We start from the raw sequence: 23,494 nt of genomic DNA, 5'->3' as shown, positions 1-23,494 counted from the left end.
ATTAGGCAATGGTTTCTTAGATTTAACACTAAAAGTATAAGGGACAAAAGAAAAAAAGAAATTGGACATCATCGAAATTTAACTTTTGTGCTTCAAAGGACGCCATTAAGAAAGTGAAAAATGGGGGCGCCTGGGTGGCTCAGTGGGTTAAAGCCTCTGCCTTCAGCTCAGGTCATGATCCCAGGGTCCTGGGATCGAGCCCCACATTGGGCTCTCTGCTCAGCAGGAGGCCTGCTTCCTCTCTCTCTCTCTGCCTGCCTCTCTGCCTACTTGTGATCTCTCTCTGTCAAATAAATAAATAAAATCTTTAAAAAAAAAAAAAAAGAAAGTGAAAAATGTAACTCACAGAATAGGAGAAAATATTTGCAAATAACAGATAAGGGACTTACATTCAGAATATATAAAGAACTTTTACAACTCAACAATAAAAAAAAAAACAATTAAAAATGGGCAAAGGATTTGAATAGAAATTTTCTCCAGAGAGAATATACAAATTGTCAATGAATTATGAAATGATGATCAATATTATTAATTAATAGGGAAATGCAAATCAAAATCACAATGAAATACCATTTCACACCCAGTAGGATGGCTATAATCAAAAAGAGAACACAACGATTGTTGGCAAGGCTGCAGAGGAGATGGCACTCTCAGACATTGGTGGTAGGATTATACATTACTTTGGAAAACAATTCGACAGTACTTCAAAAAGTTAAACACAGAGTTACCATATGATTCAGCAAGTCCACTCCTAGGTATACCCTCAAGATACTAGAAAACACATGTCTACACAAAGGCTATGGACATCTCTTCCACTGCTCACAGGGACAAGCTCACCATCTCCTTAACTTGTTCCAATCAGTGCCTGCTTGGTTCTTTCTGGAGCATTTAGAACACAGGGCTAGGTACCATCTTAATGAGAAAAAAAAATCTGTTAATTTAAGAATTTAGTAAATGTATAGATGATATATATTATTAAAAGTCTATTTAGTTATAGCAATATCATCTGGGTTGAAAAAAAACACTGGTCCACTGAGCTCTGAAACATACCAGTCAGGTCCGTAAAATCTTGCTGTGGCCTGTGACCAAAAGCATTAGCATAACTTGGGAGCTGGTTAGAAATGCACATTGTCAGGCCTCAAAGCAGACTTACTGACTTAGAAGCTAGATTTTAGCATGTGCTCAGGTGACTCCTATGAACAATGATATGTGAGAAGAAATATCTGCTCTCAAACACTTTAATTACACTTAAGACCAATCCACATTTGACAGATTCGGGCTGAAATTACAAGAGAAGCCTGACTGTTGAAGATGTGTAATTTGGTGGCTTAAGGATGGATTTCTATGTGGTTTCAGGAAGAGAAAGTCCCAGAAGCAAAGCCAGCAAGTCAGTCTTCCCAGCAGCTTCCTTTTTTTGGTGGCAAGAATGTCACCTACATTGCCAAAGTGTTCATATCCAAATCCTTGTGGGTAGAAGAGGCCTTAGGACAGCTCTGCTTAGAAATGTGGCCATGGAACAGTTTTTCACTTACCACAGTATAACCTACATTCTGACTGACTGTTGGTTGTGGGGTCATTATCATTCTTTGTAAGAGAGTATATTCCAGTACAATGTTTCCAAACAATGACCCATTATATAGTAACCACTTTTTCTAAATAAAAACACGGTCATACAGGGATGCCTGGGTGGCTCAGTGGGTTAAAGCCTCTGCCTTCGGCTCAGGTCATGATCCCAGGGTCCTGGGATCGAGCCCCGCATCGGGCTCTCTGCTTAGCAGGGAGTCTGCTTCCTCCTCTCTCTCTGCCTGCCTCTCTGCCTACTTGTGATCTCTGTCTGTCAAATAAATAAATAAAATCTTTTTAAAAAACACACACACATGGTCATTCATTCTGAATTAAAAACAGAGACCCACAATATGATAAGAACAAGTTTATAACAATAATTGAATGGAATATTTGTGACTGTCCAGGGAAATCTAGAACATATGGTACCAAGACCCCTGAGGCATTAATGACCTGGATGAGAATTACAACGACCTTGGTTTTTCTCTGGGTATCTACACCAGAATTCTGGGCACACCAAATTCCTCCTCACCCTGGTGCTTTCACATGTAACCTCTCCCCTGCCATGCCAGCTTCACTTACCCCTTCTCATCCTTCAGGTCTCAGCTTATTAAATGCCATTTCCCTAGAGAGCTGCTCTGGAATCCTATGGCAGGTAGCTCCCGCCAACCCAGTTCCTCTCTATGATCATTCCTCTCTCAGTACTTTTTACAATCTGTGCCTTCTCATTCATTCATTGTTGGCCTCCACCACCAGAATAGAGGCAAGAACGTGGTCTTGTTCACTGCTGCATTCCCTGCACTTGTACCTTCTAGAGAGTAAATGAAGTTTTGATGAATAAACAAGTAAAATGTTCTCAATTTAGGGAATAAATAAATCTTAATAAAAATCACCAAATAGGGACGCCTGGGTGACTCAGTCACTTAAGCATCTACCTGCCTTTGGCTCAGGTCATGATCTCAGAGTCCTGGGATCAAGCCCCACACCTGGCTCCCTGCTCAGTGGGGAGGCTGCTTCTCCTTCTGCCTGCTGCAGCCCGTGCTTGTGCATCTCTATCTCTCCTCTCTCTCTTTCTGATGAATAAATAAATCTTTTTTAAAAATCCCCAGACTATAGTTTGTTAATAAGAATAACAATAATAAGATTATTTACAACAGATCATAAGCTTCATCAAAGCCTTTCACTTCATACTCTTGCAAATGAAAAGGATCGAATGAATAGTCAATGGTACTACCAAGTAACTTTGCTTAAATCTCTTTCCTTCTCAGAGCCTTTTCCCTCTCAGAGTCACTCCCACTCAGTGAAATAAGAAGACTACCTTGCAGAGATGGGAGAGAGGGAAATGCAATGAGATTATACACACACACACACACACACACACACACACATATATATATATATAAAATACAATACATAAATATATATATATGTATTTTGTACAGAACAGGTACCAATATGAATTTGATTCTTTATAGTTACCCCCATGTTTCCCTTATTCAAACTGATCAAGCGACTGAAGAATATGAAGTCACATTTCCAGGCCTTCATGTGAACCTGTTTACTCAATACTCTAGACCCAACCACAGCTGTTAGACCCCCTCTTCAAATTCAACAAGTTCAATGGTATTTGCAGCACCACATTATTTTAGCCATGTCACAACTGAGACTTAATTTTTTAAAAATATCTCTAGTAGATCATTGTTTCCGATCATTGTTTCAAAGGTGGTAATGTTCCTGAGGTGAACTTGAACATGGTTCCACGTCCAGACTGAGTTCTAGCAATTGGCTTCAAATACTCCTGATAAACTGATAAGCACCAGACTGATTACTGAGTTACAAGAAGCAAAAAACTCAACAAAGTTCTGGTTAGAAATAAGGCACAGTGGTAAGAACCACAGTGACTGAGAAAAATAAAGAGTTTGTAAAACAGTAAAGCAATAACCTTGGACTTCGGAATCAGACAGAGTTGGGTTCCAATTCCCAATCTATAGTCTTCTAAATAGTGACTATGGGCAAGATCTTTAGCCTCTCTATGTTCTGGTTTCCTCACCAGTAAACTGGGGCTAATAACAGTACCAATGTCATGAGGTTGTTAAAAGGACGGATGAGATAAATCTGTAGCACATTAAGTGCTACACTCAAGAAATGTTGGGTCTATACTCAAGAAATGTTGGCTCTGGTTATTAAATTTATTCTCATCCTCAAAGAGCTTATATACACTTATAAATGAAAATATTCAGAATGAAAGTACTAAATGATACATATTAAGTGAGCAGCGGTGGTCACAAAAGATGCAAAACTTTAGGAGTGCAAGGCACGCCTTCATCTAAGGATGGTATAAGGTCTCACGGGAATGGTGAAGCTGAAGCAGATGAGGCCATGCAGGATGTGGAAACAAACAGGCCCCCTGCAGTGGGCACTCACTGTTTGCCAAACACTGTGGGGCACCTTGTATGTAATCTCCACAAGCTACAAGGCAGATACCTTTAAGTCTCCAACTTGTAGATGAGAAGCTGTTTTACTGATGATAGCTAAGGCTCACAGAGGTTTAATAATTTCCCCAAGTCACCCAACTGGTGTCAGATCTGGTTTTCAAATCAGATCTGTCTGACAACCCACCACTGTGCCATTTGTTGGGGAGAAGGGTTGATGGGGAGATAAATCATTCCAGTATGAGGCAGGAAAGAACAGAGTAATCTTTTTATATGGCAAGTGGGAAACAAACAATTTATGCTTTAAAAAAAACAAAAAAGGAAAATAAGGAAGGAAAAGTGGGTGAGAGCCAGAAGGAATGGAAAGCTAAGGAGTTTAAGCTTCAGCTGGTGGACTACAAACAATCTGGTTTGTTTATGGTGCAAGTGTGTGCTTTTAATGGAATACTACTAATATCACTACTAAGAGAAGTTACTGAATACCAGCTCAGGCCCAGGCCCCCATCTAAACTATTTGCATATATTACTTCCAAAAGTTAAAATTTGCAGTTTAGGTATTATTATCCCCATTTCACAAATAAACAAGGCCCTGAGTGGCCAAGCCATTCATTCAGATGACTCCAGTAAACAGCACAGTGGGGTTCATCACTGAGTGTGTGCAAGCTCAAAGTCAATACAAATTCCTTCCTCTGAAAGAGTATTGCAGAAAAACCTTCCTCACAATAGAGAGTGAAAAAATAAGAAAAAGGAAAATGGAGACAGGGAACTAGCCAGAAACAATATACCAATCCAGAGTAAGGAGATAAACGTCTTAAATGGAGTCACTGAAAATGGAAGGGAGGCGACAGAGAGCAAAATGTGTTCATGACCTTTTCTTTCATTTACTCTATTTGTGTCATGATCGGCTAATTGAAGTAGAAACCAAGTTAGTAAATATTCCAGTCTCCATTGCCAGCCTTGCCTTTAAGCCTGATTTGAGTTCTGCTGTTAGTCTGAGAGCAAACACTGCTTCTAGTATTTACCTGTCCTGTCACCATGCTATCAGGGCTAAAATAGGCATCATCCTCTAATCTGTTATCTGTACTGAAGGGTAATCATTCAAAAGAATAAAACTAAGCCTCCACATCCAATAAATCACATTGTGCTTCACATATCAACATTTTAAAAAACCTGACTTAAACACATAGTCTGTCAAATTAGGAAGACATATATGCTAAGCTCTAGTGAGCTCTGCCAAATCCTACATTATTATTAAAGTTCATTGTGATCTCAAAGATCACGTGGTTTTATAAAACGGAGTATAGTATCAATATTTGTTGGGCTGCTTTCTAGTTAATATTCTGGGGAAAGTAGCACAATAAATAAAGCAGTAGGAAATATATGCACTATGAATATAGCTTTCAAGCTAAGGCAAAAGCTAATAGACAATTACTTACATTATCTCATTTGACAGAATCCAGAGTTAGAAGCTTGAATGATCATATAATATTTCCAAAAATCCAAAACATTTTTGCACTGAAACCTTAGCTATAGTCCTCCTCATTCACTAGCTAACTGCCATATGTTAAAGGGAAAATCAGTATTGTAACAGGAACATGAGTTGAAATTCATAAAGATAAAAGACCATAATTTTCCTGTCTAATATCCATAGCTAATACATAAAGATTCCCAATAATTTACAATATTAATTTGAAATATTCAATATATTTATGGCAATAAAATAATGAAAGAAATGTCACTCAGCAGTCTCACTAAAGCTAAAAATAAATGTGCTCTGCATCCTGCATTTATCAGAAAAAGAAATATATGTAAGATAAGGCAAAATAACAGCATAAACAGTCTAATTTTACAGCTCTTAATTACATAATGATCTGTGGTTTGTGTTTTTTAATCTGTTGGACTTAATTTTATTCCTATGTGCAAAGACATACATGGATATTAAAGAACTCTGCTCACCTGTACATACTCAGACCTAACCACATATCACAAAAAATTTAGCAGTAAACTCCAGTCTCTGAAGGTAGGTATACCACTATGCCACTATTCAGTGTAAAGATACAACTACCTTCATAATAGACCAGAAACTAAATTGTGTTTTCTTTCTTTTCATCACTTGAGGCTTCCTGAAAACCAGTTATACAAACAGCTCATTCACCTTTTCTTCCAGCCTGAATGTTTAACTAAGCCATATATCATCCAATCCCACTAGTCCAGCTGCCTGTCATCACAGTGGTTTACTGCAACTCCACCCTTTCCCCCCTTCAGTTTCAACAGTGCATTTCTTTTTCCTATTAGAGAAAAAAAATTAAGATTAGGAGTTTAAACCATCAAAGTAGTTCAGTGAACTGTCACAACAATATTATTTAACCCCAGGGAATTTTCTGTTTAATTGCCACTCTCTCTGTTCCCCCAAAGGACTACCTACATCTTATTTAGATGGTGTAATGGAAAGCACTGCATTAAGAAAGAGCAAAAACATAATAGGTTTAAATTTTTAAATATCTAACCTTTTCACAAGTCACTTTTAATCATTTGCACCTGTGACTTTAATAATCAGCCGGGCAATTAGAAAAGCAAAATCTCCAGGCCAGAACCAAGTGGGATGCCCCAGTCACAACCCTCACTGTATCAGGGAGCAAAGAAAAAAGCAATTTTCTCATATACAGGAAGAAAATTTTACGTGTCAGCTCCACCCAATCTTGGGACTAGCAGAGCTCCTAATATTTAAAAATCTTCATTTTCTAAAAGTCAAGGTTTTAAAAAATATATATCTCACTGTATTTTCAAATACTAAGTTTTTATAGTTTGTAACAATTTTTCAACTGTAGGACTTGAAAAAAAAAGGGGGGACTGCAGAATAAGCAAAACACTAGAAGAGGGGAGCAAGACTTTTAAATCATTCTCCCCAAGGAGAAATCAAAACCATTAACATTACACCACATAACCATTTATTTCATTATGAAAGGCAAACTTAGAACACAAGTGGTAAGATTCTGAAATACGATAGAAGTTGTTCTACTTCAATGGACACACCAAGTTAGGAAGGCACAAATATGGTCTCTGTCAGTTGTTGTCTATCTTCACCAAGTCATTTGCCCTGTGGGTGAGGCTCCCATATGGAAATCTTCCTTAACTGCCGAAGGCTGAATGGGATTCCCCGTGAACAGCATCTGGACCACACCTTGTATGGTCACATAAGCAGCTGACCAGAGCTGGAGGAAAATGCATCTGGTCCAGAGATGACAGGACAGGGCCAAGAATCGAAATATGCACCTCTACAGTTTAACAGAGAAGGCCCCTTAACTTGGCTATTCATCCAATTGTGTTTTTCTAACCAGTCTTGGCCACCCACTGCCAGATGTTGGTCATTCCGGGGGCTGACTGGTAGGATTTTGTGGTCCAGCAGCTGCCAGCCTTTTATAACCTCAGTGATGTTGGGGAAGCATCTATTTAGTGTATAAATATGTTTTTTGGCATTAGAACACTGCCAAGTGAAATATTAGAGAAAAAACTCCCCACCCATTGCAGAAATTTTCCAGTTTCAAAGCATCTGGGATGAAGATTCCAAATTACCTGTAGCGAAATTTTCTTCTAGATTTTTTTTAATCATCTTGCTTGTTGAGGAACCTACTGAGGAGCCTGCCAAAGACGACACCCACTGTTCAGATTATTGGTCCTACATTTACCCAGTTAGGGCAAGAAGAAGTGTTTCATGGTTCCCCGGGATCCTTCCACTTGTAGCAGGAATGAACACCCAAAAAGCAGCAGGACACTCAACTCCTTAGAGATTTAAAAGCCTTCCAGAGGAATAAAGAGGAAAGAGATCACTCCCTCCCCACCTGCCTGCACTCCCCACCTTTTTTCTGCCCTAGCCTTAGAATCAGCAGCCCTTCTGTAATTCCATGGAGTTCCAGAGAGAATCCTTTACTCCAGAGGGCTCCAGATCTGACTCCAGGAAAGCCCGTTTGGTCATCCTTCTCCTCACCCTTCCAGTCTCCACACCCAACCCTTCCCCACGACCCCAGGCCACCTCCTTACCTGATAATGTCGTCGTCGTGTCCCAAGAAGAATTTTTGGCTGTGCTCTCGGGTGTTGTAAACCACCCCGACCCCAGCCACAAAGTAGACCACCTCCTTGCCGGCGGTGTAGTACAGGTTGTTGCGGCACTGGTGACCCCGGTACCCGTACACCCACTCCAGCCGGAGCTGGCAGCTGGGAGCTGTCCGATCCGCCATGATAAGCCGACCCCACTCGCCCCCCGGCCCCCCCCCGCGCGCGGGTCCGCGGCCCCTGCGCGCCGGGTCTGTCCTCGCCAAGACTCGGGCTGCGGAGGACCTGCAAAGGCTCAGTGTGCAGCGCCAGGCGCTGATTTCCGCGGCGACGCACAGACACAGCCCAGTGCGCCCGCCGCCACCATCATCCGCCACCACTGCCACCGGAGACAACACGCCGGTGCTCGGCCGCCAGACCCCGCCGGGCGCCGGGGCTCCCTCTCCCCGGGCAAGGCGTCTTCGCAAGCGCCAGCACCCGCACGCGCGCTTCACTGCACCTGCGGGCTTCGGCCCCCAGGAGAGGTTCTTGGGGGGGTCACCCCGCCTTTTAGATCAGGCATCTGCATATCCAAACACCGATTACCCAGTTCGCTCACTGAAGTTTGCAGTGCGTGGGGGCTTCGCAGCAGGCAATGGGATTTATTCTGTGACAGCTTTGATTTGACAGAGAACCCGGGTAAGCTTTGCCATCACCATCGTTGGATCCGAAACTGACAGTCTATACCCAGGATGCAAGAGAGAGGAAGAAAGAAACAGATTTCTTGTATAAGTCACCAGACCAAGAAAATGATCCCCAAACTAAACCAAGTTTTTTGTTTGTTTGTTTTTGTCAACTGGCCCCACTTGCTCCCCCCAGATCCATCTCCTTAATGATACTAAATACGCCCTAAATGCTTCTGGCGGTTGCTGATAACGATTTGAGAGAATACTTTCTGTTTCCCCATTAAGCCAGGGCGAATATGCAAAGGTCATTTTTTAGATGCTTCCAATTTAAAATTCATAGCTTCCGTGAACCATCTCTTGGCCGGAAAATAAAAATAAAAAACATGAAGAACTTAGCATTTCTCACAAATCAGCAACTCCAACAGCAAACGTCGTAGAAGATTTTTTTCTGAATTGGAGGAAACAAGACACTAGTGCAATTGGAGGCAGGAAATTGCTACCTACTAATGCTCCTAGCTCCTACTAATGCTACTAAAGAAATTAATTAACAAGTGGTAAAAATCGTGTACTCCTCTTCAGGAAGGTCTGATCTATCTACGGGGACCCCTGGGCTCAAGGGTTAGCCACCAGTCCGGCGGCGGGGGGTTGGGGGGGTACGGGGACAGAGACGCCCCCCCATCCCACTCCGCAACGTGCGCACACACATCTCGGTCTTCGGCCACCGCAGGTCCGAGGGATGCCAGCCCCCAGGGACAGCCAGACCCGCACGCACTGCCTCTCTGACGGTGTCCTACACTCCTTCCTCCCACACCCGAGCCAGCCTCGTCCGCAGAGCAGCCCAGCTCTCTCTGCTTCTAACCTCTGCTCGGAGCGGGCACCGCCAGCACGTTCCGGATCTCGCACTGAGGAGCGAAATCCTTTGGCTGCCCTCCGATCCCCGCCTCCCGCACCCGAAGATGGGCTTCGTCACTGGGGCGCCGCGGGGGACAGGTTCTTCCTTCAGCCGGGGCTCCGGGGGCGGGGCCACAGCGCCGCTTGCGGGAACCGCGGCGGCGGGTTACTAGGCGAGATCACGGCGCTTGGAAACCGCGACGCCCTAGAGTCTAGGGCCGCCCCCTCTCTCTCCCCGCCCAGGTACCCCCCCTTCCCCGATGCATCCCGGGAATTGTAGTCCCTTCAATGCCGGCTGGGTCGGGAAGCGCGCGGAGCTGGACCACAAGTCCCAGAATTCGGCACACCCAGTGGGGGGCCGTGGAGAGACCGTTACCAGCGTCGGCGGTTGTTGCGGTTCTCCCGCTGTGCAGAGGAAGGCGCATCAAGGGCGACCGCTTGTCAGCGCCCTGCTTTCCCTAAGTGACTGAGGCAGCGGCCGGCGTGCGTGTGTATCTGTGAAGAGCAGTGGAGTTAGAGTAGAGACAATCTGTGTGGCCCACCTCGAGAATTTCTTCTGCACCAGTCCCTGAAGGTTACTGTAGCTAGCTGACCAAAGCCCAAGTTTGTTTTCTACTTCAATTTTCCATTTTGGTCAGATGAATTCTAATCTGTTAACAAAGTGCGGTGCTGCCACCTTTAAGAAAAATGCTGGGGGATGTGGTCTCACTCTGCCCTAAGCCACCGCCTTCCCATGAGCTACCTCCCAAGTTACTTGAGGATAACCAGATTTTGGAAATGGAGAGGTGCTCACACCACAAACAACCAGCCTTGGCCTTCAAAGTCAGATGCCTGAGGCATTCCTCCTAAAACTGGCCAAACTGAATTATGAATTCTGATGTAATCAATTTTTTCTTTTTTTTTATTAACATATAATGTATTATTTGCCCCAGGGGTACAGGTCTGTGAATCATCAGGCTTACACATTTCATAGCACTCACCATAGCACATACCCTCCCCAACGTTCATAACACAGCCACCCTCACCCTATCCCCCAACCCCCAGCAACCCTGTTTGTTTCCTAAGATTGAGTCTCTTATGGTTTGTTTCACTCCCAATCCCATCTTGTTTCATTATTTTCCCTCCCTACCTGGTATGACCCCCCTACCCTGCCTCATCAGAGATCATATGATAGTCTTTCTTTGATTGACTTATTTCGCTTAGCATGATACCCTCTAGTTCCATCCATGTCGTTGCAAACGGAAGTAGCCCGTTTTCAAATTGGGACCACAGCTAACCTGTGGGAAGAGATTTCAAAATCTCAGTGACTGAAAGACTGTAAGAGGATGATACAAATGATATTGGGAGCATGTCCTTCCCTTCCCGAGATCTCAATGTAATTGTTTATTAGTTCTTCGACTACCTCAAGCTTTAATATAGCCTTTTAAGTGGCAGAAAAGTCTCCAGAAGAGTAGAAGTGCCAGGGTTTGGATGAGCAGTTGTTGCCTGCAGTGATGAAGAAGATGTGAATTGGTTTCATTGTTGTGTTTAAGGGAACAGGAATCTACAAATATATCAGGTGGTACTGTGCAGATAACGGCACTACCAAACACAAAAGCAAATTCCTGAAAAAGATTTGAGACATAACCAAAAATATAAATGATCAGAAAGGCCATACCGAGGCGCCTGGGTGGCTCAGTCATTAAGCGTCTGCCTTTGCCTCAGGTCATGATCTCAGGGCCCTAGGATCAAGCCCCGCATCGGGCTCCCTGCTCGGTGGGAAGCCTGCTTCTCCCTCTCCCACTCCCCCTGTTTGTGTTCTTGTGTTCCCTCTCTTGCTGTGTCTCTCTCTGTCAAATCTTTGGAAAAAAAAAAAAAGAGAGAGAGAGAGAGAGAGAGAGAGAAAAGAAAGGCCATACCATGAAACAGTGCCAATGAAATATATGGAGACAATAAATTTTATCTAGGAATTCAAAAGATGAAGAGTTTTCCAGTTATAATTCAGGAAAGACTTCATGGAGGAACAGGAAGTACAGGTAGAATTAAAGATAAATTGAAAGGACATTCTACATGGGTCTATGGAATAAAAAGATAGATGTCGAAAAAAAAAAAAAGATTTAGAGACACTGAATAGAATTGGTGCAAGAGAGAATTCATGTATGATGAAAAGGGGACATAGGCCTGAAAGGTTAGATTGTGGATGGAGCTGAACCTAGAAGTTTGCACTATATCCTTAAAATAATGGGGAGTTGTTGATTTTTTTTTCCTTGACAAGGAGAATAAAACAGTAGTCATCAGCAGAGTAAGTTTCACCAGGCCTGCCATTACCAGGTCATTATCCCCAAGCAGAACCAAGGGAATAAGCCAAAATACATGGAGCCTGAGATACACCATTGGCTGCATGGAATAGGCTGTGGAACTGGACATTTCATAGGATCTCAAGAAAGAGCAAAGGCCTGTATTGTAGCAGAGGCTATACTGAATCCCAATAGATCTCACCCTTTCGAAAGCCTTACTCCACCCTTTTCCAATATCTATATCAGGCAATAGGAAAAGGGACAAAACAATGCACAGCCACCAACCTACAGCTCTAAGATCATTTCATTCCTAGATAAAGTGAGGATGATGTCAAGATTTCGTACACAATGTATCAGAACAATTTGGAAAGAACTGCCCCATCAAATAAGCAACAAAAGGGGACAGAGCCAAAGCAAACCAAAATCCTCAAAGAAAGTTACATTATGTGAAAAAGAATAATGAAGAACCCCATCTGGAAGAAAGTTTATGTCAAAGAAGCAGATTCTCTACCAAAGAAGAATTCAGTTACAATATGAATTCAAAATATCAAGAGCTGAAAGATGGATACCAAGAAGAAAATCCAAGCTAAAGAAATAATCCAGTGTAAATACAGTTTCAGATCTAATGAGTAGATTTGAAACAATAGGGAAAAAAAAGTCTGGAGATGAAATAACCAGTATGGAAACAACTCTGGAAATTATCACAAGAAATACAGAGGGAAAAAACAGGATATTAAAATAGATGATGCTTAAGAAAGCAAAGCCAATCCAGCATACAGATCATTGGTATCCCTAAATTAGAGAAGCCAACAAACGAAACAGAGGAAGTACTCAGAAATAAATATATTAACCAAATCTGCAGATTAAAGGGGTATGGTGTATACCAGAAAAAAAAAATGACATCGAATATAGTCTCCAGAGAGGCATATCTTAACAAAACTCTTTAAATTCAAGAATAATACTTCAGACACCTGGGTGGCTCTGTCCATTAAGCATCTCCCTTCAGCTCAGGTCATGATCCCAGGGTCCTGGGACTGAGTCCCAAATTGGGGTCCCTGCTCAGCGGGAAGTCTCTCCCCACTCTGTCCCTCCCTCCATCTTTTCTCCTCCCTCCCCCTACTCGTGCTCTCTCTCCTTCTCTCAGATAAAATCTTTAAAAAAAAAAACAAACTTCAAAATCATTTGCAAACCTTAAAGACATTATACCATCTCTGCCAATTAGTGATTAAAGGAAAACATTTAAACATTTATTGTGTGTTTTGGGGGGAACTGAAGTTTATCCTCAGTTGATGAAGGAAAGATATTTACCTAAGAATACTAGCTAATATAAGAAAAATGATAGATTTAGAAAATTTTCAGTGATGTAATTGATGCAGACAAATGTCATAAATGTATACGAAAATGATTAGATGAAAGGCTAATGCTAAAGAATCACTCCCACAGATTATCTATGTTTAAATGGAGAGATCTAGAGGTCATCATCTCAATCAAATTGTCAAATTTCGTATTGCCAGGGTGCCTGACTGGTTCAATCGGTGGAGCATGCAACTCTTAATCTCAGGGTTGTGGGTTTGAGCCCCACATTGGGTAGAGAAGCTAGTTAAAAATAAAATCTTTTAAAAAATTAGTATTACCAATACCAGAACAAACTGTCTCTTCCACCTTCTGTTGTGAGGCAGTACAAAATGCTGCACAAAATATTTTTGGCCGAACACCTAACCCAAGTCTAATCAAGCCTTAACATCTAATTCAGTTTACAGAAAACATGGGACAGGTGAACAAACAAGTTAATTGAAACCATAAGGAAACAGGTAAAGCCAGAAGATGAACAGGATACAATACAACTGGTCTAGCCTCATTTTAAAAAGTAAATTTAATGAAACAACAAAAAATACAAAACAAAGTGGGGAGTTATTCTTGATTAAAAGAGACTAAAGACAAACAAAAGCCAAATATAATGTGATTAGATCTTTATTAGATCTAAAGATTAGATCTTTATTAGATTAGCCAAATATAATGTGATTAAACCTGTTTTGGTTTTCTGTTTTGTTTTGTTTTGTTTTAGTTTTGGGGGTTTTTCTGTTTTGTTTTGTTTTTAAGTCTACAAAAGACAACGTAGAGAGAAGGAACAACTGGAGGTATTCAAATACGAAGTGGACACTAGAGGATATTAGGGACTTGCTGTTATTTTTTAGAAAATCTTATGTTTAGGAAACCTATGTTGAAGTATTGAAGAGTAAAATGTTCTTCTTGCAACTTACCTTCAAATGATTCGAGAAGAAATGTGTTATTTATATACATACAAATACACATATGCACCCATGCATAGAAGCAATAAAGCAAATATAGCAAATATTAGCAATTGCCAAATCTAGGTATTTTTAAAGTTTTTCAGCATGTTTGAAATATTATAAAAAACTGGGAAAAAATTTGATCTAGGCAGAAACAAAAATGGAGATGGGTATGGAAATTAAGCCGGCTTCAGCCTTCTGCCCTACAACCTCCAATAAAGAAAAAATGGAACAGTATCTACATACTGATAGAGAAGGAAAAGTGTAACATCAGAATTACACCCAGCTAAATTGTGTAAGTGTAAAGGCAACAGACATTCTCAATATTAAAGAAGTTAAGGGCATTATTTAGCACTTGTGACAATTCTAATGAAGTTTAATAGCAAATGACTTAAGAACTCCAAATAAGGGGCACCTGGGTGGCTCAGTGGATTAAGCCTCTGACTTCGGCTCAGGTCATGATCTCAGGGTCCTGGGATCAAGTCCCGCATTGGGCTGTCTGCTCAGCAGGGAGCCTGCTTCCCCCTCTCTCTCTGCCTGCCTCTCTGCCTACTTGTGATCTTTCTCTCTGTCAAATAAATAAATAAAATCTTTAAAAAAAAAAAAACCTCCAAATAAGTCATTTATAAAGGTAGAAGTTTGGGGGCACTTGGTGGTTCATTTGGTTGAGTGGCCAACTCTTGATTTCAGCTCACATCATGATCTCAGGGTCTTGGGATCAAACCCCTTGTCAGGTTCCACACCCAGTGGGGAGTCTGCTTGAGGGTTCTCTCGCTCCTCTCCCTCTGCCCCGCTCCTGCTCGTGTTGCTCGCTTGCTCTCTCTCTCTCTCTCTCTCTCTCTCAGATATTTCTGCTATCACACTCATGGGTACTTTTTGAAAAAACTTTCTGATGATGATATTCGGCCACCCAAGTAGTTAACAAATAATCAGAACTGGAGAAGTCATGGTAAAAAGATGAGAGATGAGCTTTGAATCAATTTAATCATTCTTCAGTTTCACTTAAGTATTTTTTTTTGTTAACTCAAGCAAAATTAGTTGATACCTTTTTATTTTTAAAAAGCTGATCTAATATGATCCCATTCTCATGAAATTATTTCTATCCATTCAACCGCCTGGCCCTGAATCTAACTGTATCTGTTTAGATATAATTCCCCAAAACCTAACTGGTTGTTTCTGGAAAAGTGAGATTTAGGACAATTTATTTCTTTCTTCTTTGTATCTTTTTGATGCTTCAAAAATGTTTGAAATGAGCATGTACCATTTTTTAGTCAAACAAATCATTGCCCTTAAAATATGTGTTGATAATAAATTATATTTTTATTGGAATAATATTTGAAGTCATTAGGACATACCATTTGGTTGATCCACCCACACCCACTTAAGTGAACAAGATCAAGGGCCTGTCATCATTGAACACAGGACATTTGAGTGTAGCTATTTAACCACAATTTTCTCTATAAAAGCTCACCATTTTGTTTAGAGCTAGACTTTGCAAGCTTGACCTCATTAGCAATGAACTACTAAAAACTGACAATGATATTTTACCAGCTATCAACTAATGGGGTTAAAGTCCACATTTTTAACCAAGTAAAAGATTCAAAAATAGAACATTAAAAGATGCTCAACATCATGAGCCACCACAAAACTGCAAATCAAAACCACAAGGAGGTACCACTTTATACCCCAGGAATGACTATAATCAAAAAGAAAATTGCAAGCTTCAGAGAGGATGTGAAGAAATTGGAACCCTCATACATTGCTAGTGAGGATGTAAAATGGTGCAGCTGCGTTAGAAAACAATCTAGCAGTTCCTCAAAAAAGTTAAACATGGAGTTGCCATGTGACCTAGCAATTCCACTTATAGATATATACCAAGAGACATAATATCCATTCACACAAAAACTTATACATGAATGTTCATAGCAGGATTACCCAAAATAGCCAAAAAGTGGAAATAATCCGACTGTTCATCAATTGATGAATGAATAAATAAAACATGTGTAACCATATAATGGAATATTATTCCTCAATGAAAAGGAATGAAGTACTGATACAAGCTACAACATGGAACCTTAAAAATATTCTAGACAAGGGATACCTGGGTGGCTCAGTCAGTCAAGCATCTAACTCTTGATTTCAGCTCAGGTCATGATCTCAGAGTCATGGAATTGAGCCCCACACCAGGCTCTGTGCTCAGCAAGAAGTCTGCTTGCAATTCTCTCTCTCTCCCTCTTCTTCTCCCCCTCCACCTCCCCCGACATACATACACTCTCTCACTCTCTGAAATAAATAAATAAATCTTTAAAAAAATATTCTAGATGAAAGAAGCCAATCACAAAAGACCACATAATGTATGTACCATTTACAGCTGGAATGTTCAGAAGAGGCAAATTTATATAAACAGAAAGTAGATTAGTGGCTTTCCAATATCTGTGCTGCTGAAGTGAGCACAGATTAGTGGCTTTCTAGAGCAGAGAATGGGTAGATGAGGGAAATGTGTGTGACTACTACTGAGTATGGGCTTTTTAGGTGGATGATAAAAATGTTCTAAAATTATATTGTGATGATGATTGCACAACTCTGAATATACTAAAAACCATTGAATTGTACACTTTAAATGGATGATTTTATAGTGTGTGAATTTCAATAGGGCTAATAAAAATAAAATCAGTGTTTAACTTATTTTATTTGGTTGTTGCAGGTTGATTTCCTATATATTATACATAATAATTATTTCCATGCAATTCCTTAAATGTCATTCATTTTTAGAGAAGAAATTATGATTCATAGAAGAAAAGATTGATTTTTAAATTAAAGTTCATACTTTCAATCTATCATCCAGAACCTATCCTATGTTTAATGTTTTTATAGGAATATTAAACATTTTGGGTAAACTATATGTCATATTAGAAGGTACAAAATTCTGGGGCTAAAGGAAATGGGCAATTATCAGTCATTTGTGAGAAAATAACTTTCCAAGTTTTTTTCCCCACCTCTTTTCAAAGGTTTTTAACAAAGGATAAAGAGGGAAGCTCTGGTGAACTCTAATAGATAGACACTATAGTCTAAGATCAAATCAATAAAAAGTTTCCATGATTTTTCACTGAAGGTAGAGTTTCTTTTTATTCTCTATTCAATAAAGATAACATGAAAGAACTAGATCAGACAAGTAAGAAAAGGCCTCTTTAATCCATGTTTGAAAAGGACCTATTCTAAAAAGCATTCCCAGATATCCAGAGTCTATCTTTCAAATATAATTACCTATGATTCTATATAAAGTCTAATTTACAGTCTAATTGAACTGCAGACCAATCTGCAATGTACAGACATCTACAACTTCAGCACACATTTGATTTTGTTAGTCTAAGCATGGGCCCTGGTATAATTCTTTTCTACTCCTGGTAATAATTCAGCTATAGTGTTCCTTTCTAATAAAGGCCCATGGAAACTCCTGCATGAGATTTCTAATCTCAAAGAAAACATATGAAAAATTAGTCATATAACTAATAACATATGCTATACTTTCAGTACATTTTTTTAAAGATTTTATTTATTTGAGAGAAAATGAGACCATGAGTAGTAAGGAAAGGCAGAGGAAGAGGGAGAAGCAGGCTCCCCGCTGAGCAGGAAGCCCCATAAGGGACTCAATTCCAGGCCCTGAGATCACAATCTGGGCCAAGGTAGACACTTTAACCAACTGAGCTGGCCAAGTGCCCCATTCTAGTACATTTTAAATGTTTTAGGTCAGTTATAATAGGGGGTCACATCTGGGTGTTAGATGTGGATCACTGAATCTGACATCATTACATATTCTTCCTAAGTGGATCCTATAGACTGATTAATGTGTCTTCTCTAAAATTTTTGCAGCATTTCTTAGTAAGAACAATGAGAGGATCCTTAAGATGTCAATTTGTGTTTCAAAACTTTAAAGATGTGTGGCAATCTCAATGGTGGGTAGGATCCCATAATGATAATTTAATACTTATTATCACTAACTAGTTAGTAGTAGTAGCAGCAGTTTTGTGCTACCTTCAGGTACACTTCCTGGAACACTGTTCAAGCTTACTGAAGGGGAAACTGTAATCATGTCTACCTAAGAATCATAGGATTCTTGAGCTGGAAAATATCTTAGAGATACCTTAATTTTACGAGTAAAGGAGGCTCAGGTGATGGTCAAAAATGAAGATCCCTAACAACTTTATTGAGTGCTTGTACAGTCATACAGATAACTCCACAGTACTGCTGTGGGGAGAAATTAATGTTAACACAGAAAGTATCAGGGAATAGTGTGATGGGGAAATCCTTTCAGTTCAGAAGATAAGGTTTGCCCAAACTGTAATTCCTACTTTGCATTTAGTACTCTTTTGGCCTTGGGCAGTTTACCTAATCTAAGTTTCTGTTTCCTCATTGGTAAAAGGAACATAGTAGTACCTACCTCATAGGATTGAGGATTGAATGAGTTAAATACATCTAAGGACATGAAGCCCTATATGGACTCTCCTTTTCCTTATGGAGCAAAGATTTTGCAGGGCTATGAAGACATGCCTACCTAGAACCCATCACCTCCCCCACCTCTTGTAGGGCCAGACTCCAGGTATCCAGGACACTGGAATTACCTACTTAAATGGTCCTGCGCCCACTTACAGGGCTAACTTCTGGACTGCTCTGCTGGAGGGTACTCTCCCGATCAGAGGCTGACCTGAAGGGACAGCTATTTGTGGGGTGGGAGAGCATGTACCTGAAGCTGGGATGCATGGACTTGTGTGCAAGGCTCCTCATGGACAAAGTAAGAGGTAGGATGAGAAGAGAGGCAGCCTAGAGGCAGAGGCCCATTTCTCCTCACGCTGCCACATTCTGGCATGGAACTCAAGGGATTCTAAGAATTCTGCATTTGAATCTGTCCTTCCAGGTTGTTATGAAGGCACATTTGACAAGAGGAAAGAACATATTTGATATCTTGCTCGATATCTAACTTTTAAGTGTGTAGACATATGGAATGGACCCCTATAGTAAGTATTCTTGCCTTGCCCTGATAAGTGTTGGGTGGTAAACCTGGTGCCTTGCCCATTGTAAGCATTCAGTACATTTTAATTATTATTATTGTTGTTGTTATTGTAAGTGACCCTTCTCACTTCTAGCAAAATAAAATCTTTCCTTTCCTCCACTGACCAAAGACAATACACACAGCCTGCCAAGAGAACGCTGATGTACAAATACTCAGGATAGAGATTTCTAAAGGCCCGAACAGAGAAGCAAAACTACTTTTCAGGTTAGCAAGTACAACCAGGAGGTAAGTAAAGCCCTTTGCAAAGATCAACTGCCAGAAATTCCATACTAAGCATGAACCCAGCAGCAGCAACTTGCACCTGCGAAGAATAACTTCCAGGGAAATCCTGTACAAAAAAGAATCCACACCCCCAGCACACAGCCACCCAGGGTAAATGGCCATAAGACAAGAGGGTGATCAGCAGATTTGAGAAGAGGAAGCGAGACCCGAGTAGAGAAGAGCACTGATTATTCTCCTGGCCTCCGGGCTTGGCGTTAGCATTGGTTCCTCCATAAGGATGAGCTGGGAGTGGAACAGAAGCCTACTGTTGTCCTGCACTATCTACTTTGATTATAGCAGAGAATGTGGGTTCATACATGCTGAACAGATTCCTTTGCTAATTTTATAAAGTCCTGAATTTTAAAACATGTTCTGAAGAATATAGAATTTGATCCATTCCTTACACCTCACACAGGCATAAATTTCAAAATGGATCAAAAATATAAATGTAAATATATATATATGTGTGTGTGTCTATATATATATATACATATATATATATATACACATATAAATGTAAAAAAAAATATTGATCAAAAACATGAGTTAATTCATCCACTACCTGGAGAAACATCTCTTATCATGATGCAAAAAAATTGCAAAAATTGATACATGCAATTACAAAAATAAGACTTTTCGCAGGGCAGAGAATATCATAACAAACGTGAGAAGAACATTTATTAACTGGGAAAAATATTTGTAATCAATATTGCAGAGAAAGAGTAATTATCTCTAATATATGAGTTTCTTTTGAGAAAAATGAGACCACTAACTCCATGGCAAAATGTGAATAGGCAGTTAATATAAGAAATAAAAATGGCCCTTAATCATGTGAAAAAAGAAATGCTCAAAATAAGAGAAATGCAAATTAAAAACTATATTGATTTCTCTGCTTGGTCCCACAAATACCAACCTAATCTTCCATATTAGCTAGGATGTTTCATTCCTCAGACGAAAGGTGAACAATATGAACAGGAAATGACAGAGTGACCAAATGACCTAGCCAGGAGCACGTGGACTGAAACATGACCTGAGGGCCTGCTCTAGTCACTTTCTGCACAAGGCGCTCCTTCTCCAGGTCTTGGTGTGCTCCACTGTGAAATGATGGGGCTAGACTCAACCACCCATAGGACGCCTTCCCCCTCTAAAACGTTATGGCCATTTAATAGCATTCGTTTGTTCTTGGCAATACCTATTTCAGGGTAGTCATACAGTTTAGCTCCACATCTTTTATTGAGATCCTACTTCAAAGAGCGGTGAAAACAGGGTAGAATGGAGCTATTCACTCCCAATCTAGTGCTCTTTAAAAAGACTGGGTTAGCTCAGGCCCCGAGCCCCGCCTCACCACACTGCTCCACTGCCTTGCACCCTCCCGGCCCTCCAGGCCGTCCCAAGCCCTCCCATGTGGCTTGCCTTCTCTGCGTGCGGCCTGTAGCAACCCACACCTGGTCCTTCCTGGGTGAGAGTCGTCCTCCCGGCCCCCACGAGGAGGAGGAAGAGATACCTGCAGCCTGACAAGCACCCCCCACCCACCCCCGCAAATACTTGGTCATGATGATGGCTTTGGTGATCCAGGCAGCAGCCCAGCCCAGCCTGAAGCACCTGAAGCGTCAGGTCCAGGACTTGTTCCCCTTCTGCGGCGGGGGGGGGGGGGGGGGGGGGGGGGGTGGCGGGAAGAGGGCCTGAAGGGTTCCATCTGCCACAATCTCTCCTCCAACGCATGCTTCTCTGCAAGATACCTAAAGATCCCACAGAGCCCCAGGCCAAGGGCAGCCTCTGGGCGTGGATGCAAGCCTGATCCCAGTGGAGACGTTGAGGCCGCAGCACAGGCTGAGGCCCTGTGGTGGCGCTGGCAGAGCAGGGGCATGCGGGGAATTTTCGCCCAGGACCTGGCCCCTCCACGCTGCATGGTTGGGCCCAGCGGCCCTCCGGTCCCCAGCCCACGCCCACTGACAGCTTCAGAATTAAGTGTTTGCTAGGGGACCCCAGGGAGGGGGCGCCACGGAGCAGCCCAGGTCTGGCAGGCGCTGGGCACAGTGGGGAGAAGGTGATGCCCACTCCAGCAGTGCCCTCTGAGACGCCTCTGTGGCCCCTCTACCCTCTTCCCGGGCCCAGGAAAGCAGAGGGGGAGATTTTCCAGGGAGCACCAGCAGGCTCTCATCCCTCTCCCCTGAGCACAGAGCCTGGCCCCTCCACTTACTCCAGGACACTGCAGACCCTGGGGGACTATCCAGTGGGAGTCACAGAGCCTCACTTTGGAGGCAGTACCCACCTCCTACCTGCCAGTCCACCCTCCCAATTGGTAATGCCCCTGGCTCCACTACCACCTACATCCTGTCCCCAGTGCCCAACTTCAGCCAGCACAGCCTACTGGAGGGTGGCCCCTGAAACTCATGTCCCCTCCCCCCGGGCATGGGGGGGTTGCTCTGGGATCTAGATGCTCTTCCAGGGGGTGCTACCCAACCAGAGCATCTGTGGTTAGCCATTCCCAGGATCCAGCTGCCTCTACCCCAGCCTGGCTGCTCTCCTCTACAGTCTGTGAGGCTCCCAGAGCAGGGGCTGCTTTCCTCTCCTACCTCTTCCTGCCACCACTGGCTTTTGGGGAACCAAGGCCAAGAAGACCAAGAGGTATCTGTGGCCACAGCAGCCTTGAAACACCAGGCCCCTGTGTGCGGAGAATCCACTGTGTTTATTGGACTTCCCCACAAAGGGTTGGGATCAGCCCAGGCAGCACCCTGGCCCTGATGGTCAGTCATGCCTCTCCTACCCCCAGAGGCAAGACTGGAAAGAGTGAGGACTTTGCTTGCAGTAGCCTCTTCCTGATCCCACTGTCTCTGTCCATCTATCCTTCCTTCCATCCATCCATCACCAAGTGTCACTTCACCTCCCTGGCTTTGGTCTTGGGGAGGGAGAACCTAATGATGGCTCCAGCCTGAAGTCCTGTCCTCCCTCATGTGCCTGGGAATGAGGTAGCACCCTTCTGGGGAAAGAAAATCAAGACCCTGCTTGGTTTGGGTGGTGGTAGTGGGGAAGATAACAGTAAAGGAGTAGATAATAAAAAATTATTATTATTATTATTATTTAAAATTTTAAAAAATAAAAAGACTGGGTCAAATTTGAAAGTGTACTTAAAATCATGTTGCCAATTATATCTCAGTAAAACCGGGGGGATAAACTTAATGGAACTGTATACTCTTAAATGTTAAGTTTAATGCTTTGTGAATTACATCTCAAAAAGAAGGAAAAAAATAAGAAAGTATTTTGGGGGCTCAAAGAGGCTTAAATAGTGATGTGAACCAGAGTATGAACCTTTTTAACTGAACAAAGAAAACCTGGATGGCAAATTTGGCTGGACCATCAATGAGAAGCACCCTTTACCAAGACCAGTTACATAATTTGCATGATACAGGACAAAATGAAAATGCAAGGCCGCTGGTCCAAAACTGTGAAGAATTTTGGGGCACCTGGGTGACTCAGTTGGTTAAGCACCTACCTTAGGCTCAGGTCATGATCTTGGGGTCCTGGCTGGAGGGCTCCCTGCTCAAGAGGAGTCTGCTTTCCCTCTCTCTCTGTCCCTCCCCCACTCCCATGCTCATGAACTCTCCCTTCCTCAAATAAATAAATAAAATCTTTTTTTAAAAAGTGAAGAATTTCTAGAGAGTGACAGCAGAATGTTAAACCAAACTCACACCCCTCTGGGCATGGGATCCTGTGTGACTGCACAGGTCACAGGCCATGCAGCTGGCTGTATTTATTGAACTGTTAAAATTTTCTAGGCCCAGGACAGAACACTCAATAGACAACTCTTTGAATTTTCACCACAAACTTGCAATAGCAATATTATTGTCCCTATTTTGTGGGAGAGGAAATAAAGTCTTCAAGAGGTTAAAGAATCTACCCAAGTTCTCACAGCCTGGAAACGACAGAGCCAAACTTCATACTGAGGCCTGACTCCAAAGTCATGTCTTTGCCAGTGGCCTTGAAACTTAATTGCTGA

General features: G+C 42.0%; 1 protein-coding gene and 1 pseudogene across 5 annotated transcripts in view; one reads left to right on the top strand and one right to left on the bottom strand.

Moving 5' to 3' along the window:
* EML6 (EMAP like 6) overlaps positions 1 to 8,230 on the bottom strand; it is a gene marked incomplete at its 5' end in the record, with an annotated part of 278,105 nt that extends 269,875 nt beyond the window's left edge. For all 4 annotated transcript variants that reach the window (XM_080812628.1, XM_080812625.1, XM_080812626.1 and 1 more), the window contains one exon: positions 8,034 to 8,230. In XM_080812628.1, the coding sequence (XP_080668754.1) occupies positions 8,034 to 8,230 (197 nt within the window). The remainder of the gene's footprint in view (positions 1 to 8,033) is intronic.
* A 10,673-nt stretch (positions 8,231 to 18,903) lies between these two features.
* LOC308349099 (forkhead box protein H1-like) lies at positions 18,904 to 21,979 on the top strand (annotated as a pseudogene). The gene is made up of 2 exons: positions 18,904 to 18,964; positions 21,073 to 21,979. The product of its transcript is annotated as a forkhead box protein H1-like (transcript).
* Positions 21,980 to 23,494: the final 1,515 nt, after the last annotated feature.

Source organism: Martes martes, assembly GCF_963455335.1.
Source record: "Martes martes genome assembly, chromosome: 9".
Taxonomy (NCBI): Eukaryota; Metazoa; Chordata; class Mammalia; order Carnivora; family Mustelidae; genus Martes; species Martes martes.
Note: the sequence above shows the minus strand (reverse complement) of the source record. Positions and strands in the feature narration are given on the sequence as shown.